Raw genomic sequence first — 24,214 nt, 5'->3', positions numbered from 1 at the left:
ATAACTCTTTATTTATTGTTGTCCTTAGTGGGATTTGAACCCAAGTCCCCAGCACTGCAAGGCAGCAGTGCTAACCACTGAGCCACCATGCTGCCCTTAGCATACCTCTGCTATGCACGGTTGCTAAAATGGACAGAGATGTTAGCAGAGAGCACTGTGGTCGTGATGTCATCAGTGTTCCAAAAAGAAAGGAATTTCCTCTGCAGCATTCAGCAGCTAATAAGTACTGGAAGGATTAAGATTTTTTAATAGAAGTAATTTACAAATATGTTTAACTTTCTGCCACCAGTTGATTTAAAAGAAAAAAGGTTTTCACCGGAGTACCCCTTTAAATACAGAAAAAGGCTTTTATGCCTCCCACTAATGGGGCCTGGTGCTGTTTTTGGAAAATACTGCATAGTCCTAAGCAGAACAACTGATAAATACATAGTACTGACATTATACACTCAGACATTACTAGTTACATTTTTTTTCTAATGATAATCTGGCTATGTGCATTATTATTATTATTATTAAACAAATTAAATCACTTCCAGAAGTACAAGGCAATCTCTTTTTTATTTTTATACTTTGAATGGGTGGAGAAGGTCAGGGAGGAACCTAGTAAAACCAGTAGCGTGATTTCTGCTGGTATCAGCGAGCTTCTAGTCAAAACAGGGTGGATTGAGACTGGCAGAGTCAGCAGCGCTTACATCGCACACCCACTTAATGGGAAGAGTACAGCATATTTTATGGCTGATGAATTAACCCTCTTATGACTAAACCAAGAAGTATGGCTCTCATAAGCCTGAAAACACCCTAATCCCCCCCCCCCCCCAAGCATAGATTGTAGAATTGAAAGTATGCACATTGAGGTGTACTATTTTGGAATCACAATTATTTTGGATTTTGTTTTGACCAAGGGGGTTGCCTGGGAGTTGAAACAAAAAAAAATGGCCTAACAGCAGGAAATGCACTAAAATATAATACATAAGAATGACATCCTAAATCCTATACCAGTCTATCACCAATGCTGGAGGGGTCCCTATATTTTTTTTTTTTACTTTCATTGCAAAGATGACATCACAAACATTTACATGACCACTGCAGCCAATCACAGGCCTCAGCTACATCACGGTAAACAAACACTTCATCCCCTGAGGAATTTGGTATTGCCACCAAATGAAACACGTAGGGAGCTCCGTGTATTATAGGAACATTAGTTTAAAAAAATAATAAATAAATTACGTGTGGGAAAAACCACTGGCAAAGATGGGTATATTACAGCTAGAGATGAGCGAACTTACAGTAAATTCGATTCATCACGAACTTCTCGGCTCAGCAGTTGATTACTTTTCCTGCATAAATTAGTTCAGCTTTCCGGTGCTCCGGTGGGCTGGAAAAGGTGGATACAGTCCTAGGAGACTCTTTCCTAGGAATGTATCCACCTTTTCCAGCCCACTGGAGCACCTGAAAGCTGAACTCATTTATGCAGAATAAAGTCAGAAACTGCCGAGCCGAGAAGTTTGTGACGAATCGAATCACTTTAAGTTCGCTCATAAACAACACAAAACAAGCAAAACACAAGCTCTGACACTGCTTCGGGGAAGAAAAAATGGGGGGAGGGGGAGTGAGAAGTGGAAAAAAAGTAAACTTGGCAGCCTAAACGGGATAAGATACTGTGGTTAATATGTAAACAAAACAATGATTACAGGTGTATATATTCTCAAGATGTGGTAACAGATGTTTCTATGTTTAGGTCAAACTGACCATCCGTATTTACATAGGTACAGTGACCCCCCCGACCTACGATGGCCCCGACATATGATCATTTCAACATGCGATGGTCTCTCAGAGGCCGTGGCATGTCGAAGGCTTTTGTATGTCGGGGCCATCGCATAAATGGCTATCCGGCAGCGCAGACTGCTTCAGCTGCCACTGGATAGCCGTTTACGGTGCCCCGTACGGTCCGCTGACGATCACTTACCTGTCCTCGGGGCTCCGGCGCGTCCTCTTCGGGATCTCCTGCATCGTCGGCGCCCTCCATCGTCGTCATCACATCGCTGCACACGCCGTCCCGTCATCCAATAGGAGCGATGTGCGTAACAACGTGATGGCGGCGACGGAGAGCGAGGATGCCGGAAAAGCAGAGGCCTTGCCGGAGCTTCAGAGACACCCCGGGGACGCGGCGACAGCGATGGAAGGCGACATCCCGGGCGGTGGTGACGAGCGGTGACGGTCTGGAGCGGCGGGGACAGGTGAGTAAAACTTCCTATACCAGTGGTCTTCAACCTGCGGACCTCCAGATGTTGCAAAACTACAACTCCCAGCATGCCCGGACAGCCGTTGGCTGGGTGTTGGAGTTTTGCAACATCTGGAGGTCCACAGGTTGTAGACCACTGTCCTATACTTTACATTGCATGGATCCCTCAACATACGATGGTTTCAACAAACGATGGTCCATTTGGAACGGATTACCATCGTATGTTGAGGGACCACTGTTATAAGGCTAGGTTCACACCTGACAAAAGTGATGTACTCACCATAGACCCCCAAGCAGTAATTTCTTCAAACAACAGTGCCCCTCTTGTCCTCAGGTTGTATGTGGTATTACAGCTCAATTCCACTAAAGTAAATGGAGCAGAGTGGTAATTTAACACACAATCTGATAACAGGTGTGGCACTGGTTATGGAAGAACGCATCTATGTTTTTATATTCTTAGATAAACCCTTTAGGGATATATTCACACAGGAATAAAATGAAATTCTACCATGTACACAGAGCAGCAGAATCTCATTGAATACAAAGGGACTCCGCTGCTGCGGAATTCTAATACGGATTCCGCACAGAAATTCTGACATGTAAAGACGGCCTTAAAAGGGGTTCTCCAGCATAAGGTGATTTTAGTATGTACCTGGCAGACAGTAATGGACATTCTTAGGAAGGATCTGCACTTGTCTTGGGGCTAAATGGCTATGTTGTGAGATTATCATAATACTGTGGCTAGCTGTTTGTGAACTGTTATTTCTTGTTTGATTTTTCTTCTTTTGCCTACAAATCCCATAATTCCATTTTCCTCCCTCCCACACATCAGCCACCCCACCCATTGAAACATAAATGAGCTGCATCCATTCAAAAGACCTGTTGTTTTCAATCAGAGTGCCTACAGCTGTTGCATTAGTTGCAGATTGATCTCTCTCCCACCAAGCGATCCCTCCACCCATTGAAGCAGACAGGCTCCCTGTCATCAGCTAACTAGTGAGTCAGGTCTCGGCCGCATTGCAACCTGGGAAAAATCTGAGACAACAGTCATTTTGTACGCTGGTAAAAATAAATATTGGGGTGAAAATCACAGAAAAATTGTGAGAAAACCGTCACACACACACACACAGGTACAGACACTATATTATACACTAACTTTACAGCCCCTGTAGCATAGTCAAATAAAAAATCCTGGAATACCCCTTTAAAGAGGTATTCTGGCTTTACACATCTTATGCCCTATCCAAAAGGATAGGGGATAAGATTTATGATTGCAGGGGTCCCGCCACTGGGGACTCCCTCGATCTCTGTGCAGCCCCCCTGCCATTCTGTGCCGGGCGCTGCCTCCAAGACAGGCATGTGACGTCATGTCCACACCACCTAGTGACGTCACACCAAGCCCCTCCATTCATGTCTATGGGAAGGGGCGTGATGGCCCCGTCTAAGGCAGAGCCTGGCACAGAATGCCAGGGGCTGCACAGAGATCACGGGGGTCCCCAGCTATCATACATCTTATCCCCTATCCTTTGCATAGGGGATACGATGTATAAAGCCAGAATACCCCTTTAAGACTGTCTTGGGTTTCCTGTCAACAGGCCATATGATCTTCAGGCTCTGTTAATGGAACAAGTGACGAGCCTCCTCTACCATGTTGATCTGTCTATGCCAGCGTTTCCCAACCAGAGTCGTCAGCTGGCTGGCTGGGCATGCTGGGAGTTGTAGTTTACCCAACAGCTGGAGGCACCCTGGTTGGGTAACTTGTTCTGGTCCCATGGCTCCGTTCTATCATCCGGTCATGTGCTTTGTGTTTTTGCCCACACCAACTCCTGCACATGCCGCCTCTGAACTGTAAGCAGTATCTCTGATCCGGTCTGGGTCACTGGCACCTACTTCAGAGTGCCAAGTTTATATAGAGTGGCGCTCTTTACATAATATGGTTAGTAAGAAGAAAATAAGCACAGGCATGGACACAATCTTACTTACTCTCCCCTCCCTTCTCTGCCCTGAGCTACATACCTGAGAAATCTGAGACAGTAGTTACTAGGGGAGCGTTTCCCAATCAGGGTGCCTTCAGCTGTTTCAAAACTACATCTCCCATCATGCCCGGACAGCCTTTAGCAATCACATGTTTTAATGCATTTGAGAACACAATAAAACTGTTGCCTTAAAATTTAGGCTGGTATATTGAGCCGCAGTAGGGGATCCATGCACACAGCAGTGTTACAGTAGAGGTGCCTGAAGCCTCTGCTATAGTGTTTCCTAAACAGCGTGCCTTCAGCTGTTGTAAAACTGCAACTCCCAGAAAACTGGCAATTGTAGTTTTGCAACAACTGGAGGCACCTTTGCTGGGAAACACTGCTCTGCTACATGTGCACGTTTTATTTCATCCCTACAGAATACTTATGAATATGACACCGGGTGAGGTCTGGAGGCAACACATGGAGGTTATGTGGCTCTGTACCAAGAGTCAGACAACTATTGACATTTTCATGTGTGAATTTCATAAGACAATTTGACATCAATTAAAAAACAAAAACAGGTGGTTGTAGAAACACAATTTATTGAAAAATAAAACAAAACAGCCATTCACAGTCCCCAACAAAATCACTGTCTTCTGTGATCCAGATGTTGGACTACCTCTTCTTAAAACCGTACTTCTTTCTCTCATAAAAAAGATCTGTTTTGGAACTGCCCAAGTTTACAATTTTGGGGCAACCATCTCTCTGCAAAAAATTAAAAGAAAGTTTATAAATCTACTTAGGGTCAAGCAAATCGAAGAGTCACTTCACCTACTATAAAAATTGGGGTTGTAACTTATTAAATGTGCAAAAATGATTTAAAATGTGCGCTGTCTGAATTAAATACTTTTTATAGGTTGTACATCTTGCCAAAACATTTACCTTTCTTATAACCTATCTCCTTTTTAGAGAAATCATGGCTTATTAAAAAAATTAAATAAAAAAAAAGTCTCCATACCATGCAGAACATAATCCTGTCCGGGTGCAGCATCATTTTTGTCCCAGCTGAAGCACAGGCAGGGACAAAGTCCAGGAAGTTAGGGCAAGAATAGTATTCCTATGTGCTCACTCCTGTCCTATCAGACTACAGCGTGAAAACAGAGAGGAGAGCAGCCTGCAGTGATTGGATGAAGAGATCCAGCACAGCAGACTCAGGGAGGAAGTGAATGCATGGTGAGTGAGGGTGGGAGTAAGCAACAGAACAGAGTGATTTGTGAGCCAAATACAGAAGCAAGACACAAATAAAAAATAAATTGTTAAACACCTGTATGACCCAGTGAGTAACATATCTAAGCATTCATTTTTTTCTGTGATAGGACAAGTATGCTTTAGAAGAGTATCTCCAATGATAGTCCGGCTGCATCTTTCAATCGATCAGGAGAGAGATTTGCAAGAAGTACCATAGACTTGCATGGGACTTCTTGCAAATACGTATCCTGATCGCAAGACTTGGGCTACAAAGTTTCCAGGAATTTTAAACAAATATATTGCCTTTGGATCATCATTGGAGGTACACTTTAAAAGGAGTAGTCCAGTGGTGAACCCAGTGGTGAACAACTTATCCCCTATCCTAAGGATAGGGGATAAGTTTGAGATCGCGGGGGGTCAGACCGCTGGGGCCCCCTGCGATCTCCTGTACGGAGCCCCGACAGCCCGCGGGAAGGGGGCGTGTCGACCTCCGCACGAAGCGGAGGCCGACGCGCCCCCTCAATACAACTCTATGGCGCTGCCTTCGGCAATCTCCGGCTCTGCCATAGAGATGTATTGAGGGGGCGTGTCAGCCGCCGCTTTGTGCGGCGGTCGACACCCGCTATCTGGCCGGAGAGCCGGGGCCCCGTACAGAGAGATCGCAGGGGGCCCCAGCGGTCGGACCCCCGCCGATCTCAAACTTATCCCCTATCCTTAGGATAGGGGATAAGTTGTTCACCACTGGGTTCACCACTGGACTACTCCTTTAAGGATCCTGAAGCATCTGTTCTTTAAATTCTGGACTATACCGATGTCATTCTTCCTGGAACAAACAATCAGCTGAGTATTGCCATTCTCACATGTTCCACTGAGGAATGGTAACACCCAGTAGTCAATGTATTCAAGAATTAAGTATTCAATGTCACAATGCAATGGCAGGTGCACGTGGGGAAAAAAATCTGCAGCACAATCTGCCTATGTATCTTGAAATTTGACACCTCTCTGCACTAAAAGGAAAAATAAAAATCAGCGATAGGACAGGAGAGAGCACAGAGGAGTCCTATCAGACAGGAGAGAGCACAGAGGAGTGCTATCAGACAGGAGAGAGCACAGAGGAGTGCTATCAGACAGGAGAGAGCACAGAGGAGTGCTATCAGACAGGAGAGAGCACAGAGGAGTCCTATCAGACAGGAGAGAGCACAGAGGAGTCCTATCAGACAGGAGAGAGCACAGAGGAGTACTATCAGACAGGAGAGAGCACAGAGGAGTACTATCAGACAGGAGAGAGCACAGAGGAATTCTATCAGACAGGAGAGAGTACATTTTATATAAATACTTTATTCACAATTTTTTGTCCCCATAAGAGACTATTACCTACAATCTTCAGATTGCAAACACTTGACAATGCTATGCCATAGCTTAACATTGATCAGTGTTATCAGCGCTCCATTACTACAGCCTGCAATGGCTGGCTGCAGCATAGCAGCGCCAATCGGATGGCAGGGAAGCAGGCAAGAGACTTCCTTCCATCCTTACAGCCGATCGGGACACCGCTATCCCAATCAGCTACCAGCACTAGATTTTGGAACTTTTTGACACCACAATCAACTTTGGTCACAGCATCTAAGGGGGTTAATGCTGTACATCGGTCTGATCAGTGATGTCCGGCACCCGTGGCTAATGCCGGACATCACTGATAGCAGCTGGTATGAAGCTGGCCCAGCTCCTGAGCATGCTTAATACCCCTGCCCGTCACTGCACCGTATTGAGACAGCTTTCTGCAGAAAGGGGTTAAAGCGGCGCTCCCTAGGGTAATCCGGGGCGCGAGTCCTGAATCCCCAGGCGGCGCCCTCATCCCCTGGGCGTTGTAGGGACACATTTTCCTTCGTTACAGGTGCCCTGGCTCTTCTTGCCAGAAGCAGGACTAAATGGCTTAAAAATTCACCGACCCGGCGCCTGGAACTGCGTATCCCAGGAGTCGGGCGATAGGAATCAAACATCCCTGTACATAAAGAATAAAAAGGATCTGCTATGTAATGTGGAATGCCATAAAGCTAAAAGCAGAGTTAGTTAATTAGGAAAATCGATTTAACTAAAAATTAAAGTATTGTAATATATATGAACTATTTTATTTGGGGCCTGTTTGTTTCTGGACAACTACAAAAAATATATATATTTATATGTCATGATCTCTCCAACCCCATATGGTCAGGTTATTGTCTCCAAGAACAATTGCTCATAGGGAAGAATATTTTCATTCACCAGTGTTTCCCAAGCAGGATGCCTCCAGATGTTGCAAAACTACAACTCCTGGCATGCCCAGACAGCCAATAGCTGTCCAGGCATGCTGGGAGTTATAGTTTTAAAAAAACAGCTGGAGACAACCTGGCAGGAAAATGTTGTCATTCACAGTGGTGGATTAAAGAATAAATGTCCAGTTTTCCTCATAACAACCAGTCACAGCTCAGGTTCCATATCTTATTGAGCTCTGATAAAATAAAACCTAAGCTGGGACTGGTCCCTATAGGAAAAAAGACAGTTTTTGTATCCATGGTTTTTATTTATCGTCCCCTAATGAGTCCAATGGAGCCTCTACGAGTCAGAATACCATGGGGAGGTTAAATATATCTCAAACTATGAATTGTTTGCTACATTCTATGACATTGTACTCACATCTTTCTCTTGAATGGTGCACTCCTTACAATAGTAAGCGTCCGACACTCCGGGGCCTCCGCAGATGACACAACGCCCCTGGTAAGAACCGTAGTTACACTCATCACAGATCCGAACCAGCGTACAAGGCCGTACGTAAGAATCACAGATGACACACTTTCCGTCACCTACAAAAGTAACAAGACTGTTTTAGCTGAATACAAACAATCTAAGAAGGTATTCGGTACATACTAAAGCAGTACTGCAGCCATAGACACTGCTCCCCTATCCGCCGTAGAGGGGATAAGTTACTGATAGCGGGGGATCCGACCACTGGGACCTCCGCGATCTCCTGTATGGCTAATGTGCGTGTCGTCAACACTCCCCCCCTCCATACAGCTCTATGGGAGAGGCGGGGATGCGCAAATGCTGAGAGATACATGGAGAAGGTATGTAGGCGGTAGCTGAGCCTCACGCTGCGTTTACATGTAGGGGTAATGTGCTGGCTGGCAAAATCATGTACATTTAATGCAAACTGCAACAATTTTGAGATGCAGAAAACTGCAATAAAAAAATAATAATAAACAAACAATAAATAGTGTTTTTGCTGTGAGAACCACCACTGAGACTTAAAGGAGTACTGCAGTCTTAGACACTTTCCCCCTATTTCTTAAATGAAAGTTTCATTGACTTCAATAGGCTTTCCGATGTCCTGTTCACACTGAGGAATTTCTGCTAGCAAAATTCCGACGCTCAACTCTATGCCGCCTGTAGATAGAACATGTTCATTCTTCAGGTGGAATCCGTGGCTAAAAGTCCATTGAAGTCAATTTTTTTTTTTTTTATGACTGTTTACACAGCAGAATTTCCGCAATGAAATCTGCATGGAAACTTCGCATGTGCTTCAAGCCTATTGAGTTTAATGGGATTCAGCAGTCCCATTCTTACAGCAGTATTTTTGCAACTAAAATTCTGCTCTCTGCAAACATAAAAGTCACGTCTTTTGTTGCAGACTTCAGTGGCGAAAAGCTCATTGAAGTCCATGAGGATTTTTTTTTTCTCCGCTAAACGTGGATTTGGTTTGAATTTCGAGCGGATTCTGCGCAAAAGATGGAATTATGACTTACCGATAATTCGGTTTCTTTGAATCACCACAACAGAACCACATGAGATTGCCCCATTCATCCTATAGGAACAGGAAGCAAAGAGGTTTAAAGGGTTACTCCGCTCCTCAGCGTCCGGAACGTTGAGTTCCTAACACTGTATGCAGCCTTCCGCGGTCACGCCCGACCCCTCGTGACGTCACGCCCCATCATGTGACGTCACATCCCGCCCCCTCAATGCAAGTCTATGGGAGGGGGCGTGACGCCCCCTCCCATAGACTTGCATTGAGGGGGCGGGGCGTGAAGTCACAAGGGGGCGGGCGTTAACACGGAAACCCCCACACAGCTTTCGGAACTCAATGTTCCGGATACTGGGGAGCGGAGTAACCCTTTAAAAGGCCCCTCCCCGGATAACTCCTCAGTATTAACAAATTAGTTAAGAAGCATAATACTACATACACAATTTAGGGAGGGATTAAAGGGTGCTGTTGTGATGATTCAAGAAAACAGAATTATCGGTAAGTCATAATTCCATCTTTTCTTTTCATCATCCCAACAGCACCACATTAGACATACAAGATAAACGATGTCTAGGGAGGGACTACAGCTTGTAGCACTTTACGTCCAAAGGCCAAGTCTTGAGACAAAAGCCACATTAAGCTTGTAATGCTTGAAGAAGGTCTGAGGAGTGGACCAGGTTGCGGCTCTGCATATCTGCTCAAAAGATGCTGAGGATTTTTTAGCCCAGGAGACCGCCATGCCTCTAGTAGACTGAGCCTTGATATGGTCAGGAACAGGTTCACCTGCTATTTTGTATCCTTCAGAAACTGCAGACTTGAGCCATCTAGAAGTAGAACACTCGGTAGCTTTTTCCCTTTGATTGGGCCTTGAAGCTGAACAAAAAGATAAGTGTCCTTTCCTTCATGACTTGAAGTTAATGAAGATTAGTTCTTTTCACATCCAAAGTCTGAAAAATCTTTTCCTTTTCGTTTTTTGGAAACTGACAAAAAGTAGGAAGAATAAAGGGGGAGATTTGTCAAAACCTGTGCAGAGGAAAAGTTGACCAGTTGCAACCAGAGCGCCTATTTTTATAAAGGCCTCTGAAAAATGAAAGAAGCGATCTGATTGGTTGCTATGGGCAACGCAGCAACTTTTCCTCTGGACAGATTTTGATAAATCTCCCCCAATGATTGCGAACTACCACTTTAGGTAAAAAAGCTGGATCCAATTTGAGAATAATTCTATCATCGAAGATAGACATCTAGGGCTCATTAATAGATAGAGCCTGGAGTTCACTTTACTTTCCATGTAAGCAGTCTGATGGATAAATCCTGAAGAGGTTCAAAGGTTTTTTTGTTTTGTTTTTTAAGTCCTGCAAGGACTAAATTTAAGTCCCAAGAAGGAAAAATATTTTTTTTATTTTGGGTTTAAGTCTGGAGACTGTTGGGAAAAAAAAAAAAAAAAAAAATAAAAAAACATTTTATCCATTTATGGTCAGCAATGAATGTGTCAAAAAAACAACCTTAAGCTTCTGTCTGAACTTTTAGGGTGCTGAAAGTCAAACCTTTGTTGAACCCTTCTTGCAAAAAATCTAGAATTTGAGCAAAATTAGGATTAAATATGTCCAGAGGCGAAGAACCACACCAGGATACAAATCTTCCAGTAAATAGCTGATGTAGCAGACTTTTTATTCATCAGTAGTGTGTCAATAACTTTAGAAGAAAGACCTCTAACTTAGGGTTGCCCTTTCAAGAGCCAAGCAGTTAGCTGAAGATTCTGTAAGCCTTTGGGATGATGAGGGCCCTGGGATAGGAGATCTTCTCTCAGGGGGAAGTCGAAAAGGTTAGTCCACAAAGAGCTGTTGAAGGAGCGAGAACCAACCTCTCTTTGGCCATCTTGGACAAATGAAGATTACCTGAGATCTCCCAAGATGAATCTTCTGCAGAACTCGAGTTATCAGAGGGAATGGAGGAAAGGCGCATGCTGTTTTGAAGGTCCACTCTTGTTGTAGGGCATCTACCCTATCTGGAAAATCGCTTGGGCGAAGAAATTATCCACTTTCCGATTTTACCCGGAGGCAAAAATATCCACTTCTGGATGGCCCCACCTTGCTATCAGTTGACTGAAAATCTGTGGATTTAACCCCCATTCCCCTGGATCCAACCAGTGTCTGCTCAAGTAATCTGCTTGTATGATCTCTTTCCCTCTTAAGTGGACAGCAGTAATGGACAATATCTTGTCCTCCGCCAAGGCAAACAATTTCCTTTCTAGGTCTTGAAGCGGCTTGTGTCTCGTACCCCCTTGGTGATTTAAAAAAATGTTACCGCAGTGGTATATCTTCAGAGTATATCTTCACATGGTGACCTTGAATGAGCAATTCTGCTGCCTTCAGAGCCATAAAGACCGCTTTCAGCTCCCTGAAATTTGAGGATTGAAGGCGGTTTTCTGACCAAATTTCTTGAACAGAATGATTGTTGACATGGGCACCCCAGCCTGACAGACTGACATCCGTGGTAATAGAAATCATCGGGGATGGAATCCAAGAGATTCCCCTTGTCACATTTTCAGATTTCATCCACCACAGTAGGGACCTCTTTATCAAGGGAGAAACTACCATCTTTTTCTCTAGAGAGAACTTTAACTGATCCCACACCTTCAAAATCAGATTCTGAAGTGTGGGAAGTGTGGGGTAATGGTGCTGACACCAGGGTACTGCTGGGATACATGAAGTCATGAATCCCAGAAGGGACATAGCCTCCCTTATTGAGGTAGCTTTTTTCATATAAAATTTTCTGACCTTTAGAAGAATGGCCGACACCTTGTCCGGGGATAGAAAAGTCATCTGGCTGCTTGAATTCAGTATCATTCCTAAGAATTTCTCTCTCCTTGATGGAAGAAGATCTGACTTCTGAAAATTTAGAATTCATTCTAGATTTTGGACAGAAAGAATCGTTAATTGAACATGCTGGGAAAGAAGATCTTTTGTTGGAGCCACAATTAAAAGGTCATCCAAATAAGGAATAATGGTTACTCCTTTTATTCTGAGGAATGCCACCACCTCTGCCATCACCTCGGTGAAAATTCTTGGGGTTGAAGCGATTCCAACGGGTAACGCCGCTTTGAATTGGAAGTGAAAGGTTTGTTTACCAGGATCGCAAATCTCAGAAATGTCTGGAAGATGAAAGTAGGCATCCTTTAAGTCTATTGTTGCCATCCAGGCATTTTGAGGGATTAATGGAATTGCTGTTTTGAGAATTTCCATTTTGAAACTTTTGTAAATGAAAAGACAAAATTTCTTCAGGTTTAGGATTGTCCTGAACGTTCCGTTTGGCTTGGGAACAAGAAAAAGACGAGAGTAGTGGTCCTGTTCTTGTTCGTGAAACGCTACAGGAAAAATTGCTCCTAGAGAGAGTATATCTTTTACACCTTGAAACATCTGAAGATTTAGGGTGCGTTCACACGGAGTAATTCAAGAGGAATTTACTAGAGTAATTCCTCTTGAATTCTCCGCTCCAAATTAATTCACATCTCCTCTGCCCATTGACTTTAATGTTTTTTCCGCTGTCTTGTTCACACTGCGGAAATTCTGCTAGCGGAAATCCGACGCTGAATTCCGTTTGAAGAAAGAGCATGTTCATTCTTCAAACGGAGTCCGCTAGCAGAAATCAATAGAAGTCAATGGTAAAAAAAAATATATTCCGCCCGACATAGTTTTCGCGTGGAATTTGCGCAGTTTAGAATGAACTGATTGCAGGTTCTCTCCTTCCATTTATTGAAGAAAAGAGATAATTCCCCCCCCCCCCCACCACGGGACAGTCACTGCTTTTTTTTTTTTTGTCAGAGGTATTGGGATTAAGTAAGAACTCTCTCCCTTTACCCACCTTGGGATAACTCCATCTACCAGTTTTTCCTTTACCTTTGTATTCTTTTTGTTTGATTTTAAAAGGAACGAAAATTCGTTTTAGGTTTTTGAACTTTCTTATCTGCAGCTTTTTCAAGATTATCATACAGAACCTTTCCAAATACATTTTTAACTTGAAAGGGAATGGCACGCAACTTTGTTTTGGATGATATATCACCTTGTCAGTTTTTTTTTAACCAGAGAGCTCTTCTGGCAGAATTTGACAGAGCGGCAGTTTTGGCAGCCATTCTGACAGATTCCGCCGAAACATCAACAAGGAAAGCAGTGGCTAACGCTAACATCGGGATGGAAGAAAGAATCTGATCCCTAGAAGTTTTATTTTCTATGTGATTTTCAAGTTGGTTCAGCCACTAGTAGCAGCAATATTGGGATTTAAAAGAGCTGTGGAAGTATCCCAGTCCTTGCGAAGAAGACTATCCATCTTCCTATCAAAAGGGTCCTTTAATTGAGAGGCATCCTCAAATGGCTCAGATGTCTTTTTAAAAACCTTTGCAACCTGAATATCAATTTTAGGAACTTCACTCCAGAGCTCCGTATCCTCAGAATTAAAAGAAAATAGAGCTCTAAATTCTTTAGATATAGACAGTCTTTTTTCAGGTTTTTGACACTCATCGAATATAAGGCTTTTTAAATGTTCATGGATGGGAAAAAATTGTTTCTTCTTGGGTTTAAGACCTGCAAACATCTCATCTTGAATAGAATGAGTAACCGGAGGATCCTCAATATTCACGGCGGCTTTAACAGCTCCCATTAGAATATCCGTATCCTCTGCAGAAAAATAATACTGTTCCTCAAAAAGTTGAAGGAAAAAAGGTAGGTAATTCATCCTCAGGCTCTTGATCAGAAGACAGGACCGGATCTGAGTGAGGGTCTGAATCAACAATAATATAAGGTTTGAGTTTTTTTTAGAGGGAGAAGGTTAATCACTGTGGGGGGGTAAAGTTGCCGCCACTGATGCTTGACCTTCCAGAAGTTTTTCAGAGCATAAGGCACACTTTTTAATTTTCGTCTTTGCTTCCTTAGGTTTTTTAGCAGTCTCCTTGTCTCCCAAAAAAATTGAGAGAGAAGGAACCAAATAATAAGGGAACTAAAATAAGAACCCACCCATAGAAGTAGGTGAACCCCAAGGGGCAGCTGCTTACTGGGCTAGACATCCTAGGATACTCTGCAGATTCAGAGCGGGCCGAAACAACAGGTTCCATAATGACAGGACACAGACACATGGCGCGCTTATCTTATATACCCAGATTGGAAACTGGCGCCAGAAGCTGACCGCAGCGAGGCCCTCCCCGACTGGAAATTAAAATTTTCTCACGCTGAATGGGAAATTCCGGCCTCTGGCATCCCGTCCTGCTGCGCACGACTGACGTCACACGCAGCTCACAAAACGGAAGTCGAACAAGATCAGGAGACCCCCCCCAAGATGAATTCACGCTGCCGGAGAGGTAACTTCCAGCATCTGACATCCCAACATGCTGCGGGTGACGTCACATGCGGCCGCCGGAAGTGACGGAAGCCGAAAGGAAGCCAGAAGAAACACGCGTGTGCCCGCAGCCCCTGCATCTCATCCCCTGCCACATATACTCCCGGAGCGCCGCGGCAGGGGTACATGGGTCCTGGAGACAAGCATGCAATATACAGCGACCCGGAGCTGAGACACAGGAGGGGGACCCGAGTAATGCCTACCTGCACCGCCTGGCTAAAGTTACTGATCCCACCGCCAGCCCTAGGACCAGGAGGTAAACCTCATGATTCCAACAGGAACAGGAAACACTGAGGGGTTATCCAGGGAGGGGCCTTTTAAACCTCTTCTGCGCTTCCTGTTCCTATAGGATGAAAAGGGCAATCTCATGTGGTGCTGTTGGGATGATGAAAAGAAAATTCAACATTTGCATTGAATACAGGCTTTCTTTTTCATGTGCACTGTGTATTTATGCGGAATTCATGCAGAAATTCTGCATGATTAAAAAGATGAGGAATTCTGGCTGCATTAATGTGGCCGTGGAATTCACGCATCTATGCGGAATATCTGCCGTGTGAACATAGCCGAAGGGAGTAAATGGCAAAAAACAAGGTTTTCCGGACTGAAATTATTCCTCTTAAAAGGAGTACTCCGGCGCGCACTTTTTTCATTTTATCCCGTCCGGGCTGCAAAATAAAAGAAAACGCACTTTCTCTTACCTGCCAACGAGCCCCCGGAGCTCCGGTACAGGGGTTTGGTCCCCGGGCTGTATTCTTCTTACTTCCTGTTAGCCCGGCACATCACACGGAGCTTCAGCCTATCACCGGCCGAGGAGGGACATCGCTGCGGCCAGTGATAGGCTGAAGCTCCGTGTGACGTGCCGAGCTAACAGGAAGTAAAAAGAAGAATACAGCCCGGGGACCGAATACCTGTACCGGAGCTCCAGGGGCTCGTTGGCAGGTAAGAGAAAGTGTGTTTTCTTCTATTTTGCAGCCCGGACGGGATAAAATGAAAAAAGTGCGCGCCGGACTACTCCTTTAAATTCTGTGAACATACCCTTAAAAGAGTGACAAGACATTCTACATATGATTTCTCACGGGCCATTTTCAGGCAGTTTTTGAATCCAATATGAAGAATAAATTATAAAGGGAGAGGGGATTAAATGATTAAGAGTCTCCCTTTCCGCTCTATATAAATCTTCTCCTAGTTTCAGCTTAAAAAAATGCATGAAAATGGTGGGTGAGCAGAACCCAAATAGTTGTATAAGTCCAACCTACCCGTATACATTCATGACCATACACGGTGTAAGGTTTCTTCCAGAAGTGATAAAATTAACAGGGAAATAAAGATATCACACTAGATTTTACAACGAAAGCATTATGCCAAGTATGTTATATAAGTGTAAGGACTTATGATGATCAAAGAGAAACTCTTCAGACAGAATTTTTATTTATTATTTATATAGCGCCTACAGATTCCGCAGCGCTTACAATTACATCATCACATTTCTCCATTAAAAAAAATGCTTCATGTGAGGGTCTTATATTTATTGACAAAAATGGGATTACATTTATTCATGGGAAATAAAATAAAAAAATAATTTAAAAAATTTTACTTTGCGCCCCCCCCAAACAAAAAAAATGAATAAAAAATTGGGGGAGATGCATTTCATGTTTAGATCCAATACTACATGTTATACGGAGGGTTAAAATGCACAGTTGAATACTGGCATGAACTACAGATCCACATTTTCCATGCTTCATGTACTTGTATGAAAGCCAACAGCATCTAAGGGAACGTGCTTTTTATTAATATGGAATGAGTGTAGAAATGTGGTTGTACAGACATATAGATAATTGAACTCATGCGAATTACGTTGACTGTCCTCACAACCTACTACAGTGATCGCTCATCTTACAATGGCCTCAGGTTACAATATTTTTAGCATATAATGTCTTTTCTGGACCATTGTAACTTGAAACCATACACAACCTACAATACTACAGACAGTCCAGAATTGTACAATATGTCAACGGCTGAAAGAACTGATCAAACAGAATAGGCATTTCACTAGTAAAACACCAGTCTTGTATCGCCCCCTACAGTACAGGGAGGCATTACATGTTCTGTATTCTTTACCTGTACCAGGGTTAGCTGCTCCTTTGGACATCAGGTGAGGGTGACTCCATGTTACTTTTTTTTAGGACATTGCGTTTATTGTACAGGACCCTGAAGAAGCTCCTGTCCTCTACATAGACAGTGATTACAGCTCCCAGCAGATCTTTCTTACTTTTATATGTAAGGATTTGCTTTATCTGTATTAGTTATCTACTTATTTTTCTTTAATCCTCACTTTTTCCGATTTTTTGATGACATTTTGGGGCTTTAAATCCAATTACCAGGTTTCCATAGAGTTATGGTCTCAACATACAATGGATTCACTATACAAGGGTCGTCCTGAAACCAATTAATATTGGAACTTCAGGGACTACTATACATATAGGCAGGAACCAGAGCCAAAAATCACAGGTATGAATGAGGCCTAAAGCCAGTCACCACCGTTCTCATTCATCAGACACCTATTTCTCCTGGATGATAATACATGTTTATTTCATTGGGAAGAGGGGAATAAATGAAAGCACATTTTTTGGGGGTGAAAGGGGCCTATAGATACATATACATTCACTTTCATGGCTTACAAGTTAAGAGGACAATGCAAATATACCTACTCTAACCTTATGTGTATGACTACCTTGAAGGGGAATTACAGATTTACAAAAAAAAAGCATGGCTGCTTTCTTTTAAAATCAGTGCCACACCTGTCCACAGAGTTTGGGACAGATTCATAAAAAAAGTGTCAAGTGGCAAGAACTGTTATTTGCACATGACAATCAATCATAGGCTCCTATGTGTATTGCAGCTCAGCTCCAATGAAATAATAAGGGTTGAGCATCAATACCACATATAATCTGTGGACAGACGTGTCAACCTATCCGGTAAAATGCAGCCATGATTTTCTAATCCTGGACGACCCCTTTTAAAAAGGTACTGGTGACCCTTGTCATAGTTGAATTTAAAAGGGATGCTCTGGGGAGCTGAATTTACCAAACACTTATCCCCTATCTGCAGGGGATAAGTGTCTGATAGAGAGAAGGAGGGGGGGGGGGGGGTATATGACCACTGTCACTGAATGGGCCGTCACTTGCCCACATCCAGGTAGGTGGAGGTCAGAGAGCACAGAGGACAGGCCCCCTACAGGCAATTGTAGGTGGCCCCAGAGATCAAAAACTTATCCCCCTCAAACACCCCCACCCCAATGGGAATAGGGGTGTCTGATAAAGGGGTACTTTGGGGAACTGAACTTAAATGGGAAGATTCAAAAACTTTTTATATGTTTGTTAATCTTGGCAAAACATTAACCTTTCTAATATACTTCATAAGAAAATTTTATTTCCTTTTTATAGAAATCATGGCTTATAAAATCATGACTTAGTCCAAGCTGAAGAACAGGCATGGACAGAGTCCAATAACGCTATAGTCACATAGCAGAATTTCCGCACATCCGCACCAATTCCACGTCTGCATTCATTTGAGCGGTTTCTGGCTTGTGCGGATTTCTTGCGGAATCAGCATGCGGAAATTCTGAAGCATGAATGGGAGTGCAGAATCCCATTGAAGTCTATTGGGGTTTAATTTGATGCGGAATCCGTATGTGGAAATTCTGCCATGTTAATATAGCCTGAGTGAGGGTGGACTAGCAACTCCTCTTTGCTCTCTCGTCTGATCAGACAGGAGAGAGCACAGAGGAGTGCCATCAGACATGAGAGAGCACAGAGGAGTGCCATCAGACAGGAGAGAGCACAGAGGAGTGCCATCAGACAGGAGAGAGCACAGAGGAGTGCCATCAGACAGGAGAGAGCACAGAGGAGTGCCATCAGACAGGAGAGAGCACAGAGGAGTGCCATCAGACAGGAGAGAGCACAGAGGAGTGCCATCAGACAGGAGAGAGCACAGAGGAGTGCCATCAGACAGGAGAGAGCACAGAGGAGTGCCATCAGACAGGAGAGAGCACAGAGGAGTGCCATCAGACAGGAGAGAGCACAGAGGAGTGCCATCAGACAGGAGAGAGCACAGAGGAGTGCCATCAGACAGGAGAGAGCACAGAGGAGTGCCATCAGACAGGAGAGAGCACAGAGGAGTGCCATCAGACAGGAGAGAGCACAAAGGAGTGCCATCAGACAGGAGAGAGCACAGAGTAGTGCTATCAGACAGGAGAGGGCACAGAGGAGTACGATCAGACAGGAGAGAGCACAGAGGAGTGCTATCAGACAGGAGAGAGCGCAGAGGAGTGCTATCAGACAAGAGGGCACAGAGGAGTGCTATCAGACAGGAGAGGGCACAAAGGAGTGCTATCAGACAGGAGAGAGCACAGAGGAGTACTATCAGACAAGAGAGGGCACAGAGGAGTACTATCAGACAAGAGAGGGCACAGAGGAGTGCTATCGGACAAGAGAGAGCACAGAGGAGTGCTATCAGACAGGAGAGCGCACAGAGGAGTGCTATCAGACAGGAGAGAGCGCAGAGGAGTGCTATCAGACAAGAGGGCACAGAGGAGTGCTATCAGACAGGAGAGGGCACAAAGGAGTGCTATCAGACAGGAGAGAGCACAGAGGAGTACTATCAGACAAGAGAGGGCACAGAGGAGTGCTATCGGACAAGAGAGAGCACAGAGGAGTGCTATCAGACAGGAGAGAGCACAGAGGAGTGCTAGCCCAAACTCATTTACTGGACTTTGTCCATGCCTGTGCTTTTAGCTAGGACAAAGCCATGATTTTATAAGCCATAATTTCTATAAAAAGAAAATTATCAATGTTCGATAATGTAGACAGCACTTAAATGAACACTGTCAGATACAAAAACATTTTCATATGTCGTACATTTTGGCAAAGCATTAACCTTTCTAATATACTTCAAAAGAAAATTAGTTATATTGAGAATACTTACATTTTTCACATAGTCTTCCTATAGCTGAAATTGAAAAGATAAAAAAAAAAAAAAGGTTAATATTCAAACTGATAATAATAGGAGCCTTCTAAATAAAAATAAATAAAAAAACAGGAGTCTGCCCGAACCTTTTTTATCCTACTAACCCATTCACAATGCTACATAATGTGTTACATGTCATAAGCCTTCTATATAGCCATGTAAGGGTATGTGCTCCTGCGGAATTTCATTCATTTTTTCAGCAGAACTTGGATCTGCCGCAGTCGAGCAGCAGTCGACCATTGAATGTCTGCTACAAGCGGAAACTGAATTTTTTCGTGAAAAGTCTATGCAGAAATTCTGGAGTGTTAAAGGGGTACTCCGGTGCTAGCACATCGACATATTATCCCCTATCCAAAGTTAAAGGGCCTGAGTACCCCTTTTAACTTACCCTTAGGGCATGTTCACACAGCGGATTTCTTGCGGAATGTCTGCCCCGGAAAATTCCGGCAGACATTCCGCAGACAGCGGCTGCTGGCAGAACATGCGCTAGGACCGTTTTATAGGCGGCAATGCACTTCCGAGTGACCAGAATCTCAGTTTCCCTGGCAAAAGTTTCCATTGCGCAAACTCCGCCATGTGCACACCCGTGAAAACAATGGTACCCCGAGCGGAATTTTACAGATGGATTCTGCTTGGTAATTCCACTGTGTAAAACGAGGACTTATTGTTCATTTACATTACAAAACATAAAAAAAATAAAAAATAAAAATTAACGTTAAAGCGTTACTGCCACTTAAAACGAATGTTTGAGACATCACACAGTACAGAGACCGATAAATGACAGTAACGCCTTTTTTCATACCGTCTTGCGCTGACAAATGTTTTCTAGGTGTCGCCCAACCAGGAAAGCCTTACTGTCACTTATCGGTCTCAGTGCTGGTGACAAACGTTTGTATTAAGTGACAAAAACGCTGTCACCAACTCCTCCCTTCTAATTTTAAATGGCGGCTCTAGCGTTCCCTTACAGTGTTTTTTCAACTAGCGTGCCTCCAGCTGTTGCAAAACTACAACTCCCAGCATGCCCGGACAGCCAAAGGCTGTCCGGGCATGCTGGGAGTTGTAGTTTTGCAACAGCTGGAGGCACGCTAGTTGGGAAACATTGCCTTACATTGTATGGATCCTATGACAGAGAAGAACGCTGACAGCAGATCACAGGGTTGACTTCTAGAGATGAGCGAACTTACAGTAAATTTGATTCGTCAAGAACTTCTCAGCTCGGCAGTTGATGACTTATCCTGCATAAATTAGTTCAGCTTTCAGGTGCTCGGGTGGGCTGGAAAAGGTGGATACAGTCCTAGGAAAGAGTCTCCTAGGACTGTATCCACCTTTTCCAGCCCACGGGAGCACCTGAAAGCTGAACTAATTTATGCAGGATAAGTCATCAACTGCCGAGCCGAGAAGTTTGTGACGAATCGAATTTACTGTAAGTTCGCTCATCTCTATTGACTTCACTCTAAGGCTGCTTTCATACTATAAAAACACCTCCGTTATAAAAACCCTGGAAATTGGCCGTTAAAAAAATCCCCGTATAGTCTATGGGATTTTTTTCAATAGCCGTTTTAACCCGTTATCGCCCGTTATCAATAACGGACGTTATTTTTTGACGGGCAAATGAATGTAAGAAATAGTGCATGCACTATTTCTCCCGTTATTTTGTGACAGGCGATAGTAACGGGAGAAATGGTGCATACACTATTTCTTACGTTCATTCGCCCGTCACAAAATAACAGCAGTCATTAATAACGGGCGATAACGGGTAAAAACAGCTATTGGAAAAATTCCATAGACTATAATGGGATTTTCTAACGGACGATTTCCATTTTTATAGTGAGAAAGCAGCCTAATGGTATGTTCCCACTACGGATTATGAATAGAATCGCCGCTCGCAGAATTCCGCGAGCGGAGATTCCATTCTGGCGGCCGCCGCAATACTTCGGCGGTAGGACCGCGTGGCACTGCGCCGTCACCATTGACGGCTATACAGTGTTCGCGGACTTCCGTGCAAAGAATGAACATGTTCTTTCTTTGCGCGGAACAATTTTACCACGGAATTGTCCGCCGCCAAAATTCCGTAGTGTAAACGGGTCTCGCGGAAACCCATTCATACCGATGTTTATGTTCACAGCACATAGTTCCGTTCGCGGAATTCCGCGGGAATTCCGTAGTGTGAACATCCCCTAAGACAACATTTCCCAACCTGCCATTCTCTGGTCATTGCAAAACTACAACTGCCAGCATGCAAGGAATGCTGGGAGATGTAGTTTTGCAACAGACAAAGAGCTGCAGGTTTGGAAACACTGATCTAAGAACAAGTTATCTATCTGCTTCCACTACTGGTCACAGGGGGGCGCTCTGTTGCTTCCTGTAGGCACTATACCTGTCCTTTTCCTGACCTGTACTTGTGGGCAGAAATACAAGATATTCTCACATTTATAAGATAAGTGTAGACTAGTGTTCACGTGACAACTTCCTAAGAATAAAACAGAGAGGGAAAAGCAGGCCGCAGGCTATGAATGGGAGCCGGGAATAAGCGCGCCATGTCCGCCCCAGCACATCCCTGCACCCCCGCTATCCTCCGCAGCAGACTCTTACCCACACCGGCCTGCTTCCTGCAGAAAATCAGATCGGGATGATGCTTTGCCATAGTTACTACGTCCCCAAAACGAAATCACCACAGGAAACACGCCGGTGCATTGCCGTGGAATGAGATTTGCCATAGAATGAGATGGTCCGCCTCCATCACATCCTATTGGCTCTCTCTTGTCACGTGACATATTTAAACGTCGCGCATCGATGCGCACAGCAGTGTCAGTTTGGCTATCACAGGGAGAGGATCTCCTCACCCTGTGATAGCTGAAGCTGTACGGAGCTCTCATGGCCTCTGTGGCCCGACAGAATTTCACACATGTACGCAGCTCATACGGCTGGCACATATACATTTACTGTTGATCCACAGCGCTATCGGGAGCCCGATGCCCGATGGCGCTGTCATCAGGATCCCCACGCCCGCAGCTCTACACCCCGTCCCCCGCATCTCTACTCCCCGTCCCGTTAACGCTCAGGGAGCGGGGAACAGAAAGTAGAGCATCGGGCGCAGGTTAAGTTATTCGCGTAGTGCTGCGCATGCGCAGTACTACTTTACCTGCGCCCGATGCTCTACTTTCTGTTCCCCGCTCCCTGAGCGTTAACGGGACGGGGAGTAGAGATGCGGGAGACGGGGAGTAGAGCTGCGGGCATGGGGCGCTCGCGGGGACGCACACTGATGACAGCGCCATCGGGCGTAGGAATCCCCATAGCGCTGTGGATCGCTCCCTGAGCGTTCACAGGGGACGGGGAGTAGAGCTGCGGGGGACGGGGAGGAGGGATGCGGGGGACGGGGAGTAGAGCTGCAGGGGACGGGGAGTAGAGCTGCGGGGGACGGGGAGTAGAGATGCGGGGGACGGGGAGTAGAGCTGCGGGCGTGGGGATCCTGATGACAGCGCCATCGGGCATAGGGATCCCGATAGCGCTGTGGATCAACAGTAAATGTATATGTGCCAGCCGTATGAGCTGCGTACATGTGTGAACTTCTGTCGGGCCACAGAGGCCATTAGAGCTCCGTACAGCTTCAGCTATCACAGGGTGAGGAGATCCTCTCCCTGTGATAGCCAAACTGACACTGCTGTGCGCATCGATGCGTGACGTTTAAATATGTCACGTGACAAGAGAGAGCCAATAGGATGTGATGGAGGCGGACCATCTCATTCTATGGCAAATCTCATTCCACGGCAATGCACCGGGACTGCGTCTCTAGCCTCGTTCCGAATCAACCAATCCCCCCCCAGCTGATTGGTCGCCACGGATTCGCAGATCACTTCCTGCTCACGTGATTTTTTTTTTTTTTTTTAAACTTTACTTGCACCAGGCAGGGCCGTGAGCTAGAACAGAATAGGTCACGTGACTGGTGTATTGCCTTTATTAGTGTTATTATTATCATCATCATTTTTTTCTTTAACCCCTTAAGGACCAAGCGGTTGTCCGTTTTTGCACTTTCATAGAAACATAGAACCATTTTGCCCATCTAGTCTGCCCAATATCCTATCCTATCCTATCAATAGTCCCTGGCCCTATCTTCTATCTTTTTTTTTCACCTTACCTTTTAAAAATCATAACCCTTTCACCTAAAAAATCCATATCATGGCTTATTTTTTGCGCTACCAATTCTACTTTATAATCACGAGTCATTTTACCCAAAAATCTACGGCGAAACAAAAAAAATAATAATAATAATTGTGTGACAAAATTGATGAAAAAACACCATTTTGTAAGTTTTGGGGCATTCCGTTTCTACGCAGCACATTTTTCGGTAAAAATAACACCTTCTCTTTATTCTGTAGGTCCATACGATTAAAATGATACCCTACTTATATAGGTTTGATTTTGTCGCACTTCTGGAAAAAATCATAACTACATGCAGGAAAATGTATACATTTAAAATTCTCATCTTCTGACCCCTATAACTTATTTTTCTGTGTACGGGGCAGTATGAGGACTCATTTTTTGCGCCGTGATAAGAGATGAGCGAACTTACAGTAAATTTGA

General features: G+C 44.4%; 1 protein-coding gene across 1 annotated transcript; it reads right to left on the bottom strand.

Moving 5' to 3' along the window:
• Nucleotides 1-4,788: 4,788 nt before the first annotated feature.
• PHF5A (PHD finger protein 5A) lies at nt 4,789-23,460 on the bottom strand. Its single transcript, XM_056523853.1, has 5 exons — nt 23,413-23,460; nt 22,226-22,322; nt 19,592-19,615; nt 8,122-8,288; nt 4,789-4,965 (listed from the first exon to the last, which is right to left on the bottom strand). Exons 2-5 carry the CDS (start codon nt 22,275-22,277, stop codon nt 4,876-4,878), a joined length of 333 nt encoding a protein of 110 aa, XP_056379828.1. The 5' UTR covers nt 22,278-22,322; nt 23,413-23,460; the 3' UTR covers nt 4,789-4,875.
• Between the last annotated feature and the right edge of the window lie 754 nt (nt 23,461-24,214).

Source organism: Hyla sarda, chromosome 6 (assembly GCF_029499605.1).
Source record: "Hyla sarda isolate aHylSar1 chromosome 6, aHylSar1.hap1, whole genome shotgun sequence".
NCBI classification, from domain to species: domain Eukaryota; kingdom Metazoa; phylum Chordata; class Amphibia; order Anura; family Hylidae; genus Hyla; species Hyla sarda.
This window is presented reverse-complemented; position numbering and strand designations above follow the sequence as displayed.